Source organism: Drosophila biarmipes, chromosome 3L (assembly GCF_025231255.1).
Source record: "Drosophila biarmipes strain raj3 chromosome 3L, RU_DBia_V1.1, whole genome shotgun sequence".
NCBI classification, from domain to species: domain Eukaryota; kingdom Metazoa; phylum Arthropoda; class Insecta; order Diptera; family Drosophilidae; genus Drosophila; species Drosophila biarmipes.
The window spans coordinates 19,733,476-19,755,037 of NC_066613.1; the positions used below are offsets into that span (position 1 = coordinate 19,733,476).

The following is a 21,562-nucleotide window of genomic DNA, read 5'->3' on the forward strand; positions in this document are numbered from 1 at the left end:
GTGTGGAAGAGTTTTAGTGATTGTTGTAGTCTCTAGGGTAACGAATTATTAATAAGAATAGATTTTTTCAGCAGTAGCATAAATTAAGTAAAATATTGGGTAATATATTTCTACATTTACTTTTACCTAAAAAAAAAATCAAATTTAAAATACTTAAAAAAACAATTCGTGAGAACTTTATTTCAAAAATAGTTTTTATACATTCCTTTGCCATTTTGGCGCTCTTTTAAAAGTGACAAAAGTTTAATTTTCATATTTGCTTCTTAAACATGTTTTAATCAATTTATAATTTATTTGGTAATGCATGCACATAATGTGCGTTTTTTATGTGTTTATTTTTACTAGGTTTTATATAAATCATTTGCTTAAATTAATAAAAACAATTTTTTTAATCTTAAATAAATTCCATTATTGTTCGTGTCACGAGGCAGCTTCCCCCATAGTAATCGATAAATTTCTGTCCAGCCTATCGGCTTCTGGCTACCCACTTTGCCACCCCTAAATCACAGTTCCCACGGCTCGGTCCGCACTTGCTCCAACTTTTCGGCTGTAAACAACATCAAAAAGCGGTAGGCCTCATAAAATTACATAAATTGCGCAGGTGACAGCAGCATAAGGGCGAAGGAAGCACAGTGCGGGACACAGGGAGCACACCAGAAGCGGATCCGCAGTGCACCTGAACCTGAACTTGAACAGCGCGCTGGTTGTTGCTGCTTTTATGCTAGACGTAGGCCAACGAAACAACAACAAGGCTGCTGGCGGCAACAATGGTCTGCTAATTATAAATCTCTCGATCCCAGAGAATCGGGTAGCATTGTGCTCGTGATGTTCTGATGTTGAGTGCTCTGTGCTCAGATGTGTGGGCGCCGCAGCATGCCAATGTTGTTACGTCGTCGGCCGAGCGACCACCCCTCTGCGCCCAACCACCCCCCAAAACGCCCGCAATCCACCCCCCTTTTCTTTTTTATTTCGCGGTGGTGTCGCCACATTTATTACCCAGCATATTGATTTTCTCTGAATCCTTTCAGCTCCCGGCCCCAAGGATCCCCCATGTATTATGTTCATTCGCCTGCAGGTGAGTAAGTGTGTTATGGCACCCTTCGCATGGCCAGCCCACTTGACTATTTGCCTTCATTAAAATCTTGCAGGGCCGCTCGCACGCAATCCACGGCAGTCCAAGCAATTAGCCTGATTTCGTCTACGTCATCGCCGGACCCAAAATAATTTGCACTGCGGACCAAAGTCGCATTTGCATTGTGCGCTCGATGACGTCTGGCCTCACGATTTACATGGCCGGCGGCCAGAGGCCATAGCACAATGAGCTGGGTTCGGGAGATCCGACTGATAGCGACAAATTAACTTGACAAAAGAGGCGGGCATCAAGAGGGCCACTTAGCACCTTAGATGATAGAATCATTTGCTACGAACAACAGCCACCATGCAGCACAGCAGCGCAGGAAGCGAGGAGCGGATAACCAGTTCGACCAGCAGCCCCAGATCGGGCCACAAATCCGCTGGCTCCCTATTCGGGTTGCTGAGCAAGCGACCCAGTAAAGTAGAACCACATCCCGTGACACCCGAATCGCCCAGACTCCAGCAAAGACCAGTGTCCGCCTGCGGGCAGTACGATGTGAGTTTCGCCAAATGCAGTGCGGAGACCGCAGGAAACCATGTGAACAACAATGGCAGCGCCCACAAGAGCCAAACCCTGCCGCTGGAGAAGTCGCACAGCGGGCTAATCAGCTTCCACAGGCGCGCCAAGCCAAGTTCCTCGAAGGCAAAGAATCACTCGCATCGCCACAGCACGGATGCGGGTTCCCAGAGCGACGGAGGAGCCGATGTAGTTATGCGCCGCAAGTCACCCAAGCACAGATCGCCAAATCACAACCGATTTAGCCATCAATTCAGCCTGTGCTGCAAGGCGGAGAAGAAACCGATGACGCCGCCTGTCACCGTGCGATATAACTCCATACCGGACAGCAACAGCGTTTTGCGACGCGACAACCTCTCGCTCAGCTGGAGCATGGTGGACAACAACTCGGGCTCGCTGCATTCCAGCGAAGGATCCTCACACCGACCGCGTCCGTCCAGCGAGTGTGCCAGTGCGCCAGAGTCACCGGTGGCAAGTAAAACCTTTTTTGCCCACTGCAGCCCGGCGGCGGCCAGTGCTTCGGTGGCCCGGAGCGAAAGCCTGCAGAATCGGTCGCCCATCAGACCCATAGCAGTGTCCGCCTGCCGTTCCCGACTGCGTTTGAAGCTCTATCCACCGGGACAAGAGTTGCCGCCTCTACAGGCCGCCGAGGAGCCTGGAGATATTAAAAGAGCCACCACGCCGCAGCACATGTCTTCGCCCAATATTGCCACCCAGCCAGATGGAATAGAACTAATTCAGGAGCAGCCGGGCGTGAGGTTTATGTCGCATGAGAACATGACCCTCCAGCGGCAAGGATCGGGATCCAACCTGGCCCGCCAGACCCTGATGGCGGCGCATGCATTGAACCTCATCCCGGCGGACAAGGCCAGGGAACGGAGCTACCTTGATGGCAGGCTGGGTTCGTCTTCACTTCTCGGCCCCAGTGAACTGGGCCGCGTGTTGCCGCAAAAAGAGGTCACCATCTTCGTGGGAACATGGAACATGAATGGACATCATGCACCCAAGTGAGTATGAACCCCAGAAAATCAAGGCAATATAAATAATTTCCTAATGCAATCCACTTAATAAACAAATAGCACGTTTGTGTAGCATTTAAATATTGAATTTTATAATTACAACACGTTCAACGATATTTCCATTGCAGGCAACTGAATGACTTTGTGCTGCCGGTCAATGTGGAGCACGTTCCCGACATTGTGGTCATGGGCACACAGGAGTCCACGCCTGACCGCTTCGAGTGGGAAGTCACCATTCAGGAGACCCTGGGACCCTCCCACGTGCTCTTTCACGCCACGACTCTGGGCACGCTCCACTTGGCCGTGTACATGCGGCGGGATCTGATCTGGTACTGCTCGGTTCCCGAGGATGCCTCGATGTCGGTGCGCACGGGATCCGCCTTTCGCACAAAGGGAGCTGTGGCCATATCCTTTTGTCTGTTCGGCACTTCCATGCTGTTTGTGACCTCGCATTTAACGGCTCACCAGCAAAAGGTGAAAGAGCGTGTGTCGGACGTGAAGCGGATTATCAATGCCCTGGACTTGCCTCGCAACTTGCCCAATCTGCGGCATAAGAACAAGGATGTAACGCAGAACTTTGACAACGTCTTCTGGTGCGGCGATCTTAATTTTCGGCTAGGCGAGCCGCGCGAGAAGCTGCTGGAGTGGATTCAAAACACCAAGTTCCCGCTGCCATCGCATCTGCCGCATGGCTACATGCACACGGATCAGCTGACTTCTGTTCTGGCGGATGGCGCCGCCTTCCGAGGATTTATGGAGGCTAACATCACATTTCCACCCACGTACAAGTACGATCCGGGTAGCCAGAACTTTGACACCTCGTCGAAGCAGCGGGCACCCGCTTACACGGATCGCATCCTCTACAAGTACCGCCAAATGCAGGGACTAGTCATCCGGCGTCAGACCCTTGTGCCCGGTGTTTCCACACCCACGCAGCCCTACGTTCAGTGTCTACTCTACGACTCTGTGCCGTCGATAACCACGTCGGACCACAAGCCTGTGTGGGCGCTCTTTCGAACACTCATTCGTGCGGGAACCGATGCGTAAGTGATGGCAATCTATCTGAGAACCCATTAAAACCAATCTTTTGATGGATTTTCAGTTCCTCAGTTTGCAATGCTGCTATTCTTTTCAACTCTTACTAAACGAAATCTTATTTTTCAGAATTCCCCTGGCTGCTGGTCTCTTCCATCGCGACATTTACCTGGAGGGAATGCGTCGGCGCTTGAATAACCAATACACCGGCGCCTCGGCGGTATGCGTGCTACAGTAAACTACTGAGATATTAACCAAAGCTAGGATAGTGAACCCTCGGCAGGCCTTCTTTTGGCCACCCAACCCAACATTTACTCGAATCTCAAAGTGCTAGTCAAAGCTTTCCTACGGTTGTGTGACGCCTTTGCATTACCCCGATTAGATTGTTATCTAGTTCGCTGTCGGATACCGAATAACGAGTTAACCACGAGTTACCCTGCAATGCTGCGGTAGTTCATAGGCGCTGCCTTTCGCCTCGAGGCCTTAGTCGTAATACGTTCCTTAAGAGATAATTGAATACATACTCGAGCAACAAATCTGTACCTCTACTCTGAAGCACAAGCTTAGTCCGTAGTTAAACTAAATCTGTTAGTTAAAGTTTAGTCAAATATTGAAATGAAATCGAAATATGAATTACTTTGAATGTTTAATCTAAACTAGCAGTAAATATACTATATGAATCCGAAGGGAGAGCTTTATTACTTGTTGAAATACTTTAATATTTATTGCTAGATTTATAATTTCATTTTTATTTAGTTTTTATAAGAGTTACTGTTGAATTATGTATCGTGAAGTTGATTATTTTGTATAATTTGCAAACCGAATGAAGTTTTTAATTTGTTTTAAGCAAGCTATATGCTCTTGTTTATTCTTATTAAACAATTAAACGGCTGCGCTTTTCGGATCCTTACTTGAAAATCAAAATTGTGGCGAAAGCCACTCGGCAAAAGCAAAATGCACATGCTGTGGGGTCGTTTATACCCCGAAAATGCGCCAAAAACGACCAGAACGAGCAACTCCTCCCTTTCCCCGTGGCAACCAATACGCCACTCGGACACACACACGCAAATATGTTAAACTTTTGACCAATTTCAACTTGAGTTGGTTGCCATCGGACGCACTCCGGGGGGCAGAAATTTATTGGATGGCCATGGCGAGTGGATGGCGCTTGGTGGCCATGCTGCAGTCACACTGCCACCGGCACCGCCACTTGTGCGCCAAACAAGTGGCCTCGCGGTCTCCTACCTCCCACCGCCACCTCCATCCGTCCTGCAGATGCAACTCCACCCCGAAAAGCTGGTGGCCATTTGTGGTTACTGTATGTGAGTGTGCGAGGGCGGATCGAGCTGTTTTGTATCTTGTGTAAGTAAAAATTGTGCAAATTTAATTTTTATAAGGTATAGTTTTTGGTTTAGTTTCGAAACTATAATCTAATTACATGAACTAAATTTTTTTAAAAATGTTAAATTAAATTTTATATTGCATGGAAAATTTCAGGTAGGCAGCATTATACAGAGAATAATTACTTTTTATATAAACTACATAAAATGAGCTATACTAAAGTATTGTATATACAGTACCGTAAACTAAACTAAATTAAAAAAAAATGCAGATACTTATTTACTTAATGTTTAGGAATGAAAGGATTAATTAATTATTAATGATTTTTAGTTATGTATGTCTATTATTATATATTATTATATTTTATACCATTGTTAAATACAATTTATTCTACAGGTGTGTGGCTTGTCATATATTAACGATACGCACATCGACTAACTGGCTATACATTCGGTTTTTTATAATCTAAATTAAAATTCGAATGGATTAATAACATAATTTAATTAATTGTTTTCAATTTATAGCTTCCACAGTATTTTCAGATATTATAATATTTTTGTTTAACATGAATTCATTATTATTGGCTTGTGGTTTGTCTTATATTAATGTAACCCACCTCGATTATATGCTGCCCATCCGAGTGTTCCAGCCACTTGTCAAAAATCCGTTTTCGAAAACGATTTTCAAGAAGTCGGCGATTACAATACCCCTGACCCAGACGTCCTCGAATCCGTTTGTATTGGCCATTTCCGCTTTGAGGGCCCCCATGGAACCCAGGGACCTCTCTCGGGGGGCCAGGGAATTTGTTTAAAAAAACGAGAAACAATTTGGGATGCAGTTTTTTGCGATGCGGTCGGCGGATGGCATTGCTGGGTGCTGCTATTATTGTTTTTTCTGCTGCTGCCCCCTGTAATTCATAAAGTTTTTGGCGCAATGCATTCTCTTTGGTTTTGCCTCGGGCATTGGCTGAAATTAGTTTGCGGCGCCTGGCGATATAATATTGCATATGAAAAGTGGGTAAAAAGCCGAGGCTCATTTCCTTTTCCGTTTGCAGGGCCGGTGCAAAAATTTAACCACAATATATGAAATTATAATGGCATTGGAGTTGGGGAACTTGGCGAATATAAAAACTATGCCCCTTCTGGGTGTATCTTTTCACGGTGGTTGGGTGGGTGTGTCTGTTCCCTGAACATTAATATCCTGTGCGCATTCGTACGTGTTAATATGACTTTATGACTTCATATGTGTCCATATTTTTGTCCTCGCCGCTTCACACTAAAAAGTTTTATTGTTAGTTACGCTGCTGCCGCCGTCAAAGCAACCATTTTTATTCACAGCGCCGGAGATGCAGAAATTATTAAAAATTTTACCCCACTCGTATCTCGTTTGCACCGTCGCAGACTGAACTTTTTCATATGTAACTGCGAGATGCCACGGATGCAGTACGTAGCGATGAAAGGAGCCCTCTTGATAGATGCGAGTCCCTTAGGTGTCTTGCGCGGGGAAACAGTGGGCCTTCAGGGCGTATGCGTAATATAAAAGGGGAAATTTTAAAGGCAATTTGGAATTTCCATTTAACATTTACTTGTAGATTACAAAATACAACTAGTAATCAGTACAATTTCCTTTTTTTTTACCATTTTGTTAAGTACAATTTTTATAATATTTAAAAAATATAAATTTATAGATCTATAAATTCTGTTAATATAATAAAAAAAACTGCCTTTTTGAGACTCAAAAAATCAAACGGTTCACTTGCTTTTGACTAATTTGAACTTTTCAAATATATATCTTACATTGAATTAAATTTCAATAATTTTTTGCACAATTTAACACCCAAAAAAAAAACTAAAAATATAAAAATATTTACGGACCTAATATAATATGAGGCCCATTTCTTTATAGCCAGCTCCCCGACGAAGTTCCGGCTCCACATTAACGGCAGTTCCCATACGCGATGCCCCAATCCCGAGTCCCTGCCCTCCGGATAACCCCCCTGGCATATCCCCGGCATTCGGCGAAGCCACTTGAATGCTTATTGTACATTTCAAACAACTCTATTACGAATATTTTTCATATTTTCTTCGCAAGTGGGGCACAGAGAAAAGTTAACATTAAAAGCGATGGCGGTGCCGAAAAGGCTGCCGGAGTGACTTTTCCCTTGGCGGGATGGCATGAGGAGTGGCCCAAAGGATGGGGGGCAAGCCAAAGCAACCAATTCGCATGCGGCACGTTACATTTTCGCAATAAAAAATGAAAACCGCTTTGCATGCATCTGTAGGAGACTGCGAATCGCACTTGCCTCCAATGTTTGGGGAGCAGGGGAAAAGTAATAAATGTACGTGCCACACTAACAACAGCGCCCGGAAAAGCAGAAGGAAAAACGCACACACAACTCTCTTCCAGGCGGGATAGGGAAAAAAACTTCGACTGTCCGTAACAAAAATACAGAAAATCAAAGAAATATTTCAGAATATTACTCTAGAATTCGCCTATTCCTACAGAGATAAGGAACTTAAGTTTAATCTATCTAGACAATTTTGTTTGGTCCCAATATTTGTAATTAAAAAGGTTAGTTAGTTATTTTTTAAGGTAGAGTCCCAAACAATTTTATACTTCTTAAAATAATAAATATATATGTTTTTCTGTTCTGTGGTACCTAAAAAATTAAATGAATCTTTTGAGAATTAAAGTAAAAATTCGCTTCGCTTCAAGTATTTTGTTTTTTAATTAATTAACTTCAAAACGGACATTCCTTTTTAAAGGACATTCGGGAAATGGCGCTTCCGTTTCCGCTTCTTTCGCTGCTTCCCACATGTCACGATCACGATGCATGCAAATGCGTGGAAGCGAATGTGCGCTGCGAAATGGGAGTCCTGGAATACGAGTAAATGCAATAAAAATAAACTACGATTTTCTTTGACTAGTCTGGAGCCCGTGCACCCATCATATCCTTACCCCTTCCATCGCTTCGTATCCCCCGCCCAGCAATTCATTCTATTATGCGAATCCTTGGGGTGTCCCGCCCCCTGCAAAGGGCCTGGGCTGGAGTCTGCGGCGACGGTTCGCAACTGCTTCGCACGCACCACTCTCTCGTTTGAAGTAGCTTTGGATTGTATAAAAGTATCCATAGCTACCATAATTTAATGAAAACATAATCTGCATTCAGGGAAAAAAAGAAGGAAAATCGCAGCCAAACCCGCGAGTGGAAAACGCTCAACAAAGGGAAGCTCGCCGGCAAGAAGCTGCTGCAGAAAAACCCATTAAACGGCGACAGGTCTCCTTAAGGGCTTTCAGGGGCTTTTGTTGGTCGCCGAATTCAGCTTGCCGGATTGTTTGCTCAATTTCTCAAAGGGAAATGGCTTGCCAATATTCCAAGAGGTTCTTAAGTTGCCTCATAATTGGCTAAAACGGCTGATACTTTGCTTATTATAACTGTTAACGAAAATTATCTTAACCGTAGAATAACGTATGAATTTAAATTAAAAAATTAAGTTTAAATAACATTACATTGTTTAATTGACAACTAATCGAACTTTTATTCAAATGACTCAACTTTTTACCAATATCTTAAATTCTCTATTCACCTTAAAACTTAAACCTCTAATAATATTATTCAGTTAATAATAAAAGTTACTTGAGATGAAGGTTATCGTATAGATTTTATTAGAACCTTAAAACCTATCAAAATAAGTGAATTAATAAAAAGTACGTTAACCGAAGCTTAACTTGGGGATTAAACTACAAATAAATATTATTCGATAACCACGCAGTAGTCTAGAAAATAAATCAAATATCATATGTAATTGAAAACTTGTGCCTTTTAAACGGTTTACGGCAGTTTATGGATTAAAGGCATCCTTTTACTAAACAATCCGCGAGGCATTGCGAAGTATCTAGTTTCATGGTACTTCCTTTTTCCCGTTTTATTGAATTTTCCGGACAGTTTTTTATTCAGAATTTTTCAAGATTTTTTGGGCAGCATCTTGTATTTGCGCGGGGCGTAACCGACAACTTGAGCAGCGACTTGAGTAGCTGGCAGGAAAGTTTCCTAGACAACTCCTTCAGGTCCGCGGAAAGAAAGTCGAGGGACTGCCGGCTAAATATCCTTTAGCCTTTGCAGAATCAGTAAGGCGCGGAGGACCACTTGTGAATACGCTTTGATGCGCGTGGCTTTGTGCGGCAGTGTGACTGATGTTCTCGTCTTTTATTCTTCCATCTCAAGGGGGTTTATTTATGTATTCGCTAGGTTGTTGGGCTCCTGGAATTGTACCTCCCTTGATATTTATTTATTTTGACTCCGCGCTGCTTTTCAAGTATTTCGTGAGTAGCGTAAAATACGCTCGCGAAATGTAATAAAAACATTTTTTCCAGCGGCTGCAGCCAACATCTTATTCTTTTCCCATGCTGCAGCCGATTTCTAGAGCCGTCGAGCTCAACTTCTGGGCTTTGAGCTACTGAACTCGCAGTTGCCGCTGCTGAAGTATCTACAAGATATTTTTAATACATGCCCGCGTAGGTTCTCTGGTTCTTCACCCACTTCGAAAGAACACTCATCCCTTCGGTTGGCATCCATTTGATGCTCGCTATTTTTTTGGCTTTATTGGCATTCCAGTCATATGCAAAAATATGCGTTGCATTTTTGTTCGTTTTTCTTATGATTTTGTGTTTACCCAAATTACGGCTTTGGAAGTGTTGCAGCAACCGAAGAACATGTTGAATTTCCCTTTAAATATGTATGCGAAATTTGCATATTAAGCGACTGCCGCTCATTTGCATTTGTCTTTCGGCTTTCGGATTTTGGATGTTGGCTTTGAGGCGGCAACACCTTGCCTTGAAAGTCAATCTTCATCCAGCTGTAGCTACAGATTCATTGTCTCGAACTACGCCCCTTTGGTGTCTGGCCTGTCAACTGATGCTGGTCCTGGACTCAGATTTGGATTCCCATTCCCAGTCCCAGTGACTCGCCTGCCGAACTCAGCCGGCAAAAGGCGAGGATTGGGGCTTGGATTGGGGCTACCACACATTCTCGTAGTTCGTGTTCGATTCGCCAGCTGTCGAGCTTTGCAATTCAAATTTTGCATCCCCAGTTTAGGGGCGAGACCAGCAAGGGCAAATATATAAAGATGATTCGGATACAGTTAATTTCAGCAAGGAATATTAAGCTTAAGATACTTAAACGTTGCTAAATAAGATACAGATACATTTTACTGATTTATAAATAAATTAAATTTATCTATAAAATATGAGAACTATTACACATATTTTTAAATATAAATAACGCCCCGAATATCAGATAATGTGTTTATAAAACAAATCCTCTTCAAAAACGCTTTAAATATTTTTGATAGCATTCTTGTTTGAACAGATTAGTTTTCTTTAAATTTAATTTTCAGGAAAGGTCGTGCTATATTTTGAATTTAGTTTTAAATGATTTCAAAAAAGCAAACTAGCTAGTGGACCGTAAGTTGCCCTTATTAGTTATGATTACTGCAGCATATGGCCAGCTATGCTTTTTTTCATTAGAGCTCTATTGGCCACTTTTAGGCCTATTAGAAACTCATTAGTCGCCTGAACCGACCAAGTTTGAACTAATAATGTGGTGGTCTCTTCCCTTGGCCATGGGCAGCTCAATTGAAAGAAATTTCCAATTTTACGGCCAAGTGTGGTGCCCGGGGCTATGTGAGTCTCCTGGTAACCGAAAGAGTGGCAAGAGGCGCCTTCTCTGCGGTTCGACGAGTCGGCAGCCAAGTGGCCAATTACGGCCCTGGATTCTGCATTCGGTACAGGGCACAATACCAATCTCAATCTGTGGCATCAAGTAGACAAATATAGACTATTCTATGCCTATGCACGTAACGTATTCCCATCCTGTCTCCATTTGGCATTCAAAAACTGTGCGTCTGTGCGATTTTGACGCATATTTGCCAGGCCCGAAACTACCTCGCCCATTCCCCTGTTCCCAGTCATTGATACTCACATTTATACAGTGAGAAGAAAATCGAAACTCCTTAATATATAATATAAGAGTACTTTTATTATACCCTTTAATTTACAAAAATTATGTATTTGAATAGCGTATTAAATATAAATAAAGAAATGATTTAAAAATGTTAAAATTAAAATAAAGTAGAAAATTCCATTGTTTAAAAAACCTTGGATTTTGGTAAACCAACTTAAGTTAATCTATTGAAAATTGGTTTTATATAGAAGGTAATAATATAACACTATTTATTATAATTTAAATTTTGACTTAGTACACGGATTTAATTGTATCAACTGTAGTAAAATCATTACAAGTAACAGAACCTGCTCTATTTTAAGAATTCCTTTTTTTAGATACTTAAAATAAATAATCTTATGCTATAATATATTTTTTCTCAGTGCCCATTTGAGTCTGTGTGAGGCAGCAGCAGGCTGAAATGCACAATTGCTTCATTTTGCAAAAGGATTTTATTAAACCCGAGCCCGAGTGAAGTTGAAACCGAAGCAAAGTGTTGGCCGATAAAGGCAAGTGCCAGGCTGTTTGGCGAGCCAGGCAGTGGGTGTCGGGGGGCCGAATGTCCTGGCTGCCTTTCCAAGGATCCCCAGCAATGCCAGGCAATCGAAGTCGATTTGCCTTCGAGCATGTACTGTGCACATATGTGCGTGTGTGCCTACGTCTGTTTGCGTAGTTATGGTAAATATTCATATTTGTAGCGTGTGCGCAATGTGTTGAAATTAGCATTTATGAATTTTGTGCCAAATGTCGAACTCACACGTACACATGGACATGGCAATCCCAGTCCCAATCCCAACGGAAACTACATTGAGTGACTCGGCCCCCCAAAAACCCCACCCCCCTTTGGTTTCTGTGTATTATGCGAGAGATTCCTGGTTATGGCTTTGTGGCTTTTTGGGCCAGCGGCTCACATTTAGTCATTGGCCGTCCATTTGCATTTAGATTGCGCCCCATTCCACGCGGGAAAACGCCTCCCCCAGGAGAACCCGCAAAACCCCTTAACCCAATGATGCCAAACAACTGCCACAAGTGACTTCTTTGAACTGTTTGGTCAGGGAAAGGCCAACGGGTGACATCTGCCGCCCGACAATTTGTGCAGCGCTCTGCGGCAAGAAGTTCGTGTTCATGGGCAGCGATTTACATAATTATAAGTGGAAAGTTTGCAACAAAGAATCTGCGCTCGCCTCGGTTTCCCATCGAAATAGTTTTACTGACTACTGGTTAGAACCATCCGTTTTCACTCACTTCCCAGGAGAAGATACTTTTCTACAGGATATATTGATATTTTATATTCTTGTAACTATGGCTAAACATTTGCTTGATTTGTAATTACTACTATTACTATTTCATTTGAAAATATTAAACAAAATAATAAAATAAATTACTTTTATTTAAAAATCTATTGTTTGTTAAATCCAATTTTTCCAATGAGTCAATAGAATAAATCAGAGATTTGGTTCCCACGATTCCAAATATTTTTGGCTTTTCCCACCCAAAAATCATTTCATTTAGTCCTCCTCCATCAATATCGCCTTTTAGCCTTTGTCAACACATGCGTCCTATGAAAATAAAAGCAAATGCACATTTATTTTTGCAAAATGTATCTTGTTTATTATGCGATTTGCCACTTTTTGTGGACTGCTGCCCTTTTATGTGAACATGAAATTGATTTTTGATTTTTATTGTTTGCATAAAATGATTACGACGAGTATTACGAGCTGGAAATTCATAAGTACCATATAAAAATTCAACGATTTTTAAAACTGATTCAATTTTAAAAGCCTTTCCCTTTGGGTGATTTTCCCATAAAAATCATTGTGCAATTTCGGGGACATTTTAGGGCCGCAAAGTGAAGTTTGATTTGGAGTTTGGGCATGTCAAATATATTTTTGATGAAAAGGTTTTATTCAAATTTAATAGGGAATTTAGTGGGAATTGTGTTTGTAATTGGAATGGAAAATTGGTATTGACGAAGATCACTAATTGAGCTTTAGGTCAGTACAATAAAACTAATAGTATTTTTAGAAAATAATTTATAAACAAAAATGTTATTATTTTTTATTTTCTATGCGAGACCATTTGAATATCTCTACCGTCACGGTACTTAATTGTGTAATTTACACATTAACGAGCGGAAAGCGATCCCTAAGCGAAGGAGCACGTGGTTGATGTGCTGATGGCACTACTCTCAGTTGCAGAAGGACAAGCCAAAGGATCTCTGCCTCGTCCGTCCTTAGGCCAGTCTATTTTTTTCCGAACGGCCCCTGCACTTGTTTGGCCTTGTCCGCTTTTGATTAATGATGCGGACACGGGATCTCTTTTTTACGGCCTCTTTTAATGCGTGTATCTGCAAACGACTTACATGGTTGTCCTGCGAAGGACACGGGGTGGGTGCAGATTCCTCGGCCGTGGTGGTGGCAGTGCCGAAACTCGACGGTGGTTGAGTCCAGCCTCTTTGTTTGCCCACTTTTCCAGCGACCCCTGCCGCAAACATCCCCTTCGAGCCCCGTCCGTCGCTCTAAGGATATCCTTGGCCGTATCGGTGTCGCGATTGGGGTTTAATCTGGTTAGCGGTCCTGATGACAACAGCCGGGGAAAAGGCACGAAAACCGGATACCCCGATACCCGGATACCCGGCGAGACGGTGACGTTTAAGCACAATTGCTGTGGCTAATGTGACACATATTGTGACAAATTGCATGAACTTGTACGGAGCTTGGAGGATTGCTGGGGTCTACTTTCGATGCCTGGCCGCTCCCTGGAGGGGTTGGATTGGCCGGAACTGTGTAAACACGTGTTGCAGTTCCTCGTAAATCAATTAGCCACCGATTGCCCAAGTGTTTTCCATTCGAGTTCTTTAAATCGGATTGGGAAAAAAAACAAAAGCAAACCATTTGTAAAGTAACATAAGTATGGTAATTTGTTTTTCAAAAGATTATCATTAAAGCATTATTATTTGTATCTTTGTGGTAATACTGAAATAAATATTTCTAGCAAGTGAATAAAAAATATATATACTGTAAAAATAAACATTTCTATTAAGTTAATTAAGAAATTTATATAAAATATTAAGAGACCTTTCCTATTTTTGGTGATATTTTAAAGTCTACTTCAAAACAGACACTATTTTTGAAAAGATTTAGAAAAGCCTAAGGAATGTTATTTTCCCCGCTTGTTAAACGAAAAGTAAAATGTAATCTTAGAAAACTTTTTTAATTTTAAAGAGTAAATCCTTCTTTAATATTATAAAATGTGTGATTTTAAACTGAGAATGTGTGATTTTTAGAAAACGAAAACTTAAGTTTGATTTTTGTTAATAATACAAAGATTTCAATGATATTAATTTCTAGTAAATATTTAATAAATAAATATTAAGTTAAATTTAAAATGTTTCTAAATTTGCTTTTCGATAATTTAAAGATGCGATAGGACATGCCGATGCAGCTCCTCCTGCAGAAGCAAAGCAAGGAGGGCGGAGTAGGGGGAAGCCAGTCAAAAGTCCGGTCCTTGGGCGGCATTTGCGACACATTCATGTCGACGAGGCTGTCAAACGGCCCGTCATCGCGGGGAGGATACGGATACGGTTAGGGCTCCGAATCCGGCCGTATCCGGGCCTTTGAACTATGCATGACGAATCGGCATTTTACGCCCATTCCCGTCCCAATGGGCCCTTCGCCATTTCGCCGGGGTTGCGACTGCTGTGGCAAATGCTTTGTGCCTGTCAACCGAGCGGAACTAATTTCGAGGCTGCACCTGCAGGGCCGCCAGAGTGAGGTGATGGCCATGTTGATGGTGGTGCAGCAAGTGGGGTGATTTCGGTGCTGATTGCGCAAGTGGTGCAGCTTCCTGAAAGGCCGGGGAAAATCTACTCTGCCGGGGTGTTTAAGTTCGATTGCTAGCACATTAACATTCTTTTATTTTACAAGGTCTAATTTTGATTTGGGCTTAAAAATTCGAAGGCCTGCGAGGGCCAGACTAGTGATCCAGGGAGTCCTTGACGCCGCACTCTCCGTAGGCCTGCAGCTCCTCCGGCCGGAAGTAGGAGCTCTGCATGCTGTAAAGTCGGTCGATAGGATTGATCATGGGCGTTTGGGCAAAGGGTCCCATGAGCTGCTGGAAGGTGGCATAGCTCAGACCCAGAATGGTGTTCAGTATGGGCTCGCTGTTCTTGTTGCAGTTTTCTGTTTGCAGAAGTAGGGTTATTCTTTGGTTTCGATGGGCTCTTGATGGTATCACCTTTATTGGTCTCCATGCAGTTGAAGGGCACTTGCTCCTGCTCGTCCTTGATGGCGCATCGCATCCGGTTCAGTCCATCCGAGGCCGTGGAGTACGGCGACTCCAGCTGCGACTCGCTGTCGCTGTGCGCCTCGTCCTTGATCTTGGTGGCCAGACTGCTGTCCAGGGACTCCTGCGAGTCCTGCGAGTCGCTGGCCCCCTTGCTGGGCGGCTCCTGCTTGGCCTTCTTCTGGATCTTTTTGACCTTGGCCCGCTGGTTCTGGAACCAAACCTGGTGGGAGAGTATATAAATAAGTATAAAAAGTTTATGTATTAAAGTTCCTTAATCACCTGCACGATCCTTAGGCTTAGGCCAGTGTCCTTGGCCAGATTCTCCCTCACTTTTCGACAGGGCTTCGGCGAAACCTCGAAGGACGCCTTGAAGGCCCTTCTCTGCTGGGTGTTCAGAATGGTCCTTGGTCGCTTGGGTCCTCGTCTGCCATCCAATTTGGGCGGAAAGAGCTCATCGCCATAGAAGTCTGTCCAATAATCTGATTATCATTTTGATCGCCATCCAATTGAGCTATTGACCTACCATATCCCTGCAGCATCTCCACCTCCTTCTCGTAGTCGAAGCGGCAGAAGAGCTGACCCTGCTTGACCACGTACTGCTCCCCTTTCTTGAGCAGGGCTCCGCAAACCACACAGGCGAAGCACTTCAGGTGGAAGACGTTCTCGTGGCACCGCATCACGAGCTCATCGGGCCCGATTTTGAGGCCACAGCCAAGGCAATGATTGCGGATGTAAAGTCTGCGAAGGAAAAGGGGTTCAAAGGGGATATATTTACAATTACGATGCTTAATTTAAAATATTAAAATTATAAGAAATCATAAAAAGTTATAAATAACAAAAATTTGGGTAATTTCTATATTTAAATTATCATTTAGATTCTTAATAAAATTGCTGGTCAAAATGACAATGACCTTCTATTCCATCTGTCTTTGTTATGAATTGATGTATAATAATGATGAAATAATGATGTGTTAATAAAAAAAAAATTAAGAACAAGTAATTTAGATTTGCTGATATACAAAATTTTTTTTAGGAATCTGCTTTGTTGATTTAAATGCTTTAAGATATTTAATATTAATTTTTAATTTAATTTTCTCAATTATAATAACATTTCGGAAAATAAAGGTTTGTGATTTTAAACAACAATTACGTTTCAATAACAAATATCTCATCCAATCTATCTTAAAAGGTGTAAATGAAAATCAGGAAGTGCTTTGACTTTACAGCCCCCATCGCAGGCGACCCCGACTCACCTCTCGTAGTCGATGCGGCAGTAGAGCTTGCCCTCCCTGGCGTAGCAGGAGTGGACGAGGTGCAGCGAGCAGGCGGTGCACTTGAGGCAGCCCTCGTGGAAGGAGTTCTCCACCACGCGCATGATGTAGCGATCGCAAATGGGCTGGCAGCAGTGGGCGCACTGGCTCATCTGGGGCGGCGCGCCCATTGCCAGGCCCAGTTCCATGACCATGCTGGAGGCGGATGTGGATGTGGAGCTGGGACCCATTCCCTGAGGCGCTTGCGGTGTGTTGGATGCCAAAGGAGGTGCTGCCGGCGTTGCAAAGCTGTCCATTCCATTCAGGCTGCACTCCCCCAGGGTGATGCGGCTGCACAGGGGATGGGGTGGTCCCGGCCCTGCTCCAGGTCCTGCTCCTGGTCCTGCTCCTCCTCCTCCTCCTGGCATTTGGACCCCGCCCTTGGGCTGCTTGTTTATGCCGCTGATGTTGTGGCTGCAGCCGCTGCTGCTGCTGTTGTTGCAACTTCCGTTGACATTTCTGCCGACTGACGACATTTTGTCATGGTGGGCCACTCCGGCTTTGGCACTCGATGTGCTCCTTCCGGTTGCCGCCACCACCGATGTTGCCGCTGTCGTTGGCGTTGTTAACATGCGTTCATTTCCGCTCAACAGCAGTTGATTGAGGCCCCCAGTCTGCTGGTGTTGCTGCTGTTGCTGCTGCTGCTGTTGCTGTTGACATTTTATGTCCATCGGAACTATTTTGGTTTTGCGGTCGTGTCGTTGGTCCGGCCCCCAGATGAAAGTTCCCGCCAGGAGGCACATGCAAATGAGAAACATTTCAGATATTTTTATTTTCACTCCGGCATGCACACTGCGGCTGGCCACGCCCCCCGCCCAGCCACAGCCCTCAAATTTACAACTATAGTTCTGTCGGGATAAAAAGGGTTTTCGTATTTGCGGCCAGGAGCCAGTGTCCATCTGGACGGGGCCCGGTGACCATAACCGTTTCGAGTTGTAGTAAATTTGTGGTTTTGCAATTATTGAAATGACTTTTGCGCCCAAACAAAAGAGTGAGTCAGTGGGTGGGTGAGTGAGTGAATGTGCGACTGCACTCGAAATTCCCCGAAATGCCATGCGAAATGCCATGGAAAATGGCAAAAAATAAGTACGGCCAACGCTGCGTATGCGTAACCGATGCGTATGTGCGATTGTTCCTGGTGGCTTGGTGGCAAAAAATTACTGTACATTTGCGGTCCTGACTGGCTGGCTTTTTGTGCCTTGTTGTCTCAATTTATGGCAAATTGTTGAAATTTCATCGTAATTTGTTTCCCAGCTATTGTGTGTGTGTCGCCGCTTGGTTTTTCACTTGTTTTTCCCTGCACTTCCCCCCTACTTTTTTGCTATATGTACTTTTTGTCATTCCGCATTTTGAGTGATTTAAATGTGTGCGTAATTTCATTAAATGCTGGCAAAAATTATATCTGGCATACCAATTCATGCCAGAAATATGCGCAGAATGTTAAAGTATTCCGGCCATTGTTCTCATCAAGAATTCAGTTGCACCTTTTACAGCGCTTGCATTTTATTTGGGAAAATGGTAAACACATAGGTGAATTGCACTTTTGAGTGCGTTTCATTTGACCGAACTTAATTGCCTAAAATGGCTGGCTTAACTGTTGGAAAAATGAATGGAAATCATGAACAACACAACAAATTACTTAAACGTTTTTCCCAAAAGTCTGTATATGTTATTCTCTCTATAAATAAAGTACAAATATAATTAAATAAAATATAATTATACTTTTATGTTCTAAGTTTATTCAATTTATATTACCAATACTTTACAGTGTTTTGAGAACCAATTAAATTACATTCTTCTAAATATTATCCAAGCTGTAGTTATCTGTTGAATGCATTTTGTAAAAGATTACCTATTTCTTAGGAAATAAATGATAGCTGTGGGACCATCGCCATCTATGTAGATGTTTATATCTTATATACTCCCGAAAAATATAATTTTATTATTTGTTTTTCCTATTTTAAATACATTTTTAAATAAAAAAAATATCTTATGGGCTTGTAATTATTTTAATAAAATGTTTAAATAGCAAATAGTTTTTGTTTACATATTTCTAAAATAAAGTTTTAAGCTAATTGCGTTTTGTTTATCTATAAGAGCATGTTCCTCTTAATTTGACAGCGAGATTTCTACCCTTCAGCTCAATTTATTAAAGGGTAACAAAATGCATTGGGGTGACAGAAGTAATTTCTCAATATGCAGCATATTTTTTCCCATAGTAACTACAATCTCCAGCAGCGTTTTAGCCTAATCTTTAATCTACTTGCCCTGACTACCATTGACTTGTGACACTTGGCACAACGGGGAGCCATTTCCTAAGAAGTGCAGCGGAATAATCCGCTCACTGACCGCACCTGTTACACTTTCAGCGCTTTGTCATTTGGCGACTGACATTTGGAAAATATTCCAACATGTTTGCTGGACATGCGAGGGCATAGACCTCGAGGATTTGGGCCGACAAGTGCAGAGCCGACATTGATAGTCCACTTGCACTTGGGCCCCTTTCCCAAATTAGATTCTAATGTGCAGCGCGAACTGAGGGGCGTTTTAATTCCAGCGAAAATGCCACCCCTTGCTCCGCTTATAACTAGATTATAAACGAATTTCATTGAATCAGGGGCTAGCCGGGGCATTTAGCAGGAGGATTTGCACCCTTACGGAGAATATGCTCGGGCTTAGCAAGCAACCGTGGTGGTGAGCGAAGAGGAGGGCCCAGGATTTCGGTTTCGGCGGCATATGTTGGCAGTCGTCGACAGGCGGCAGTTCGGGAGCGGAAACCCTTGGAAATCCTTGCCGGGATGTCGGCTGGCTGCCAGGATGCTGTGTGCTGCCTCCGATTCCGATGCCGCTGTCAGTTGCCAGCAGCTCAGCGTTTTACTTAATCGGATTTGGGCAGACAATGAAGTTATGGCCCTGCCGTTTTGTTGTGCCAGCAATCGCAGCGTAAATGCTTTGTTTTGGCCTAATCTCTGACAGAAGTCAAAATTTGCCTTGCTCTGGAAAATATGTTGTAATTTTCATTGGCCCGAAGCCAGTGGAACTGAAGTGGGCTTTCGTGCTAGGTGTTAAGTATCTGTTTCTATATCTCGCCTGGCGGATCAAATCATATGTGTTGATATGAGATATTCAAATAGTTGCATTGTGTTGTGTGAAAAAGAATGGAATTTATTAGTCTAGGAAAACCCTTTTAGTAAAGGAAAATAAATAATTACACTTTATTTTAAAATGATATTCGTTTAAAAAATAATTTCCCAAAATAAAGAACACCTTACAATTTTAAAAAGAAATTAGAAATAATAATTTTTTTAAACAAACTTATTAAAACACATTAACATAAAGTATATTTCCTCTATTTCATTTTGAAAAATGAGCTACAATACTACATTTTCTCGGCCAACAAACCAAAAATATTTTAAATGGTAAATAAAAATACTGACACGAATTTTGTTTTTTAGTTTGCCACTCTTATTTCTCATTTATATTTCTTAAAAGAAATAGTAAAAGATCATAACTTGATCAAAAAGGTTCGTATTTTGAAATGGGATACCTTAAAAGGTTCGTAGAAATATTATGAAATTCGTAGAAACATTGAAATATTTAACTTTAAAAGTAGACCATTTCAAAAAAAATTCCGGTTTCGTATTATAGCTACTATTATTATAACTTTTGAAAATGTCACTAAACTTGTAAAAGGGGCCCTTATAAAAATATAAAAAAATTAAGTTCTAACCAGGACGTCGAAAAAATGCCGACGGAAATGCGGAAAATTGGGCGTGGAAAGGCCGTCGGTTTTTGGATTCATGAAGTCTGTTCCATGTGTTCCCCGATACTTACACAAGCCAATCTGCATAGGATGCTGCTCGTCGATCATTTTGCAATCGTTCAGTTCGAGAAACGGAAAACTATAAGACCACGTTCACTGACTTTTACATAATTTTCGCGAGTCTTTTCACCGAATTTTCCTAAGTTTCCTGCGTAACATTGCACATTTTGCGAGTGTTTTGGCCAGAGCACATGCCTCGAACTCGAAACTGGCGATATAATTGGTTTTCAGAACTGCTGGGGCGGCCAGTATCGGACCTCTGACCTGGCCCTGTTACGAAACGCGATGCTTGAATGATTACGGACCTCTGATGTTAATGAAATTTGTTAAAAATCATTTGCTCTTCCTTGCGAAAATGCACAGGCATCTGCTGCTGATGCTAGGAAATTCTCTCCAATCCGAAGGAGAAATGTTCGTGGGCCTGTGCGCCATTTTAGCCGTATCCCAATGCGATATCCCGAGTGCTCCAACCCCCTGAAAAAAAGGCTGAGAGCCAGCCATTTGCCCATTTCCCCAGCTCGGTGAGATTCGCCAGCTTTTGGCGCATGCGTTGGGCACCCCCATATCATCCATCCGTGCATCCGCTTACAGCGACTCCGAATCCGGGTGGTTGGGGCAGCTTCAGAGTTGTTTTGCCTTTGTTTTTGCACTTTTGACTTTGGTCTTTGTCTTTGCTGCTGGGGCTCGTTCGGCACTTTTATTTGTTTTGTTGTACTACTATTTTGTATTGACAAAAGGATGTTTGGCTCGGCGATTTCTTGCTTGCTTTGTCGCCTCAGCAACAACATCCCCCGAAAAAAACAGGGGACTCTCCCTCGAATGGCTGGAATTTTGTTTTCCTTTTCTTTTCCTTTTTTTCCGCCGTGTGTGCTGGCTACGATTTTATTCCCCTTTTCCGCAGTGGCTAGTACATTTTAAATTTATTGATTTTCGAAGACTAAGTTTAAAGTCCGGCCACCAGTGTCGCAGCTTTAATTAGGTTTTTTTTGGGGGCTGGCTGTTAATGACGCCCCTTTAAACTTGGCCCAAATGAATTTCTGGTCTATTAGGCCCGGGCGCCAAACTTTAATGTCTAAGCACTTGCCGGCTGACTGC

At 42.7% G+C, this 21,562-nt stretch overlaps 2 protein-coding genes across 5 annotated transcripts; one reads left to right on the forward strand and one right to left on the reverse strand.

The window, feature by feature from the left end:
• Positions 1 to 497: 497 nt before the first annotated feature.
• LOC108035483 (inositol polyphosphate 5-phosphatase E) lies at positions 498 to 4,391 on the forward strand. Of its 3 annotated transcripts, none has more exons than XM_017111133.3 (5): positions 498 to 569; positions 1,029 to 1,075; positions 1,149 to 2,658; positions 2,799 to 3,713; positions 3,835 to 4,391. In XM_017111133.3, exons 3-5 carry the CDS (start codon positions 1,439 to 1,441, stop codon positions 3,941 to 3,943), a joined length of 2,244 nt encoding a protein of 747 aa, XP_016966622.1. In that variant the 5' UTR covers positions 498 to 569; positions 1,029 to 1,075; positions 1,149 to 1,438; the 3' UTR covers positions 3,944 to 4,391. The 3 variants fall into 3 exon arrangements, with proteins under 3 accessions (XP_016966622.1, XP_016966624.1, XP_050742213.1); XM_017111135.3 differs by having other exon boundaries at positions 499 to 569; positions 1,029 to 1,079; XM_050886256.1 differs by lacking the exon at positions 498 to 569 and adding an exon at positions 685 to 703.
• Positions 4,392 to 14,939: 10,548 nt separating this feature from the next.
• Positions 14,940 to 20,754, reverse strand: LOC108035686 (LIM homeobox transcription factor 1-beta). Of its 2 annotated transcripts, XM_017111403.2 has the most exons (6): positions 20,479 to 20,754; positions 16,588 to 17,320; positions 15,858 to 16,072; positions 15,614 to 15,801; positions 15,284 to 15,554; positions 14,940 to 15,228 (listed from the first exon to the last, which is right to left on the reverse strand). In XM_017111403.2, exons 1-6 carry the CDS (start codon positions 20,513 to 20,515, stop codon positions 15,023 to 15,025), a joined length of 1,650 nt encoding a protein of 549 aa, XP_016966892.1. In that variant the 5' UTR covers positions 20,516 to 20,754; the 3' UTR covers positions 14,940 to 15,022. The 2 variants fall into 2 exon arrangements, with proteins under 2 accessions (XP_016966892.1, XP_016966890.2); XM_017111401.2 differs by lacking the exon at positions 20,479 to 20,754 and having other exon boundaries at positions 16,588 to 17,449.
• Between the last annotated feature and the right edge of the window lie 808 nt (positions 20,755 to 21,562).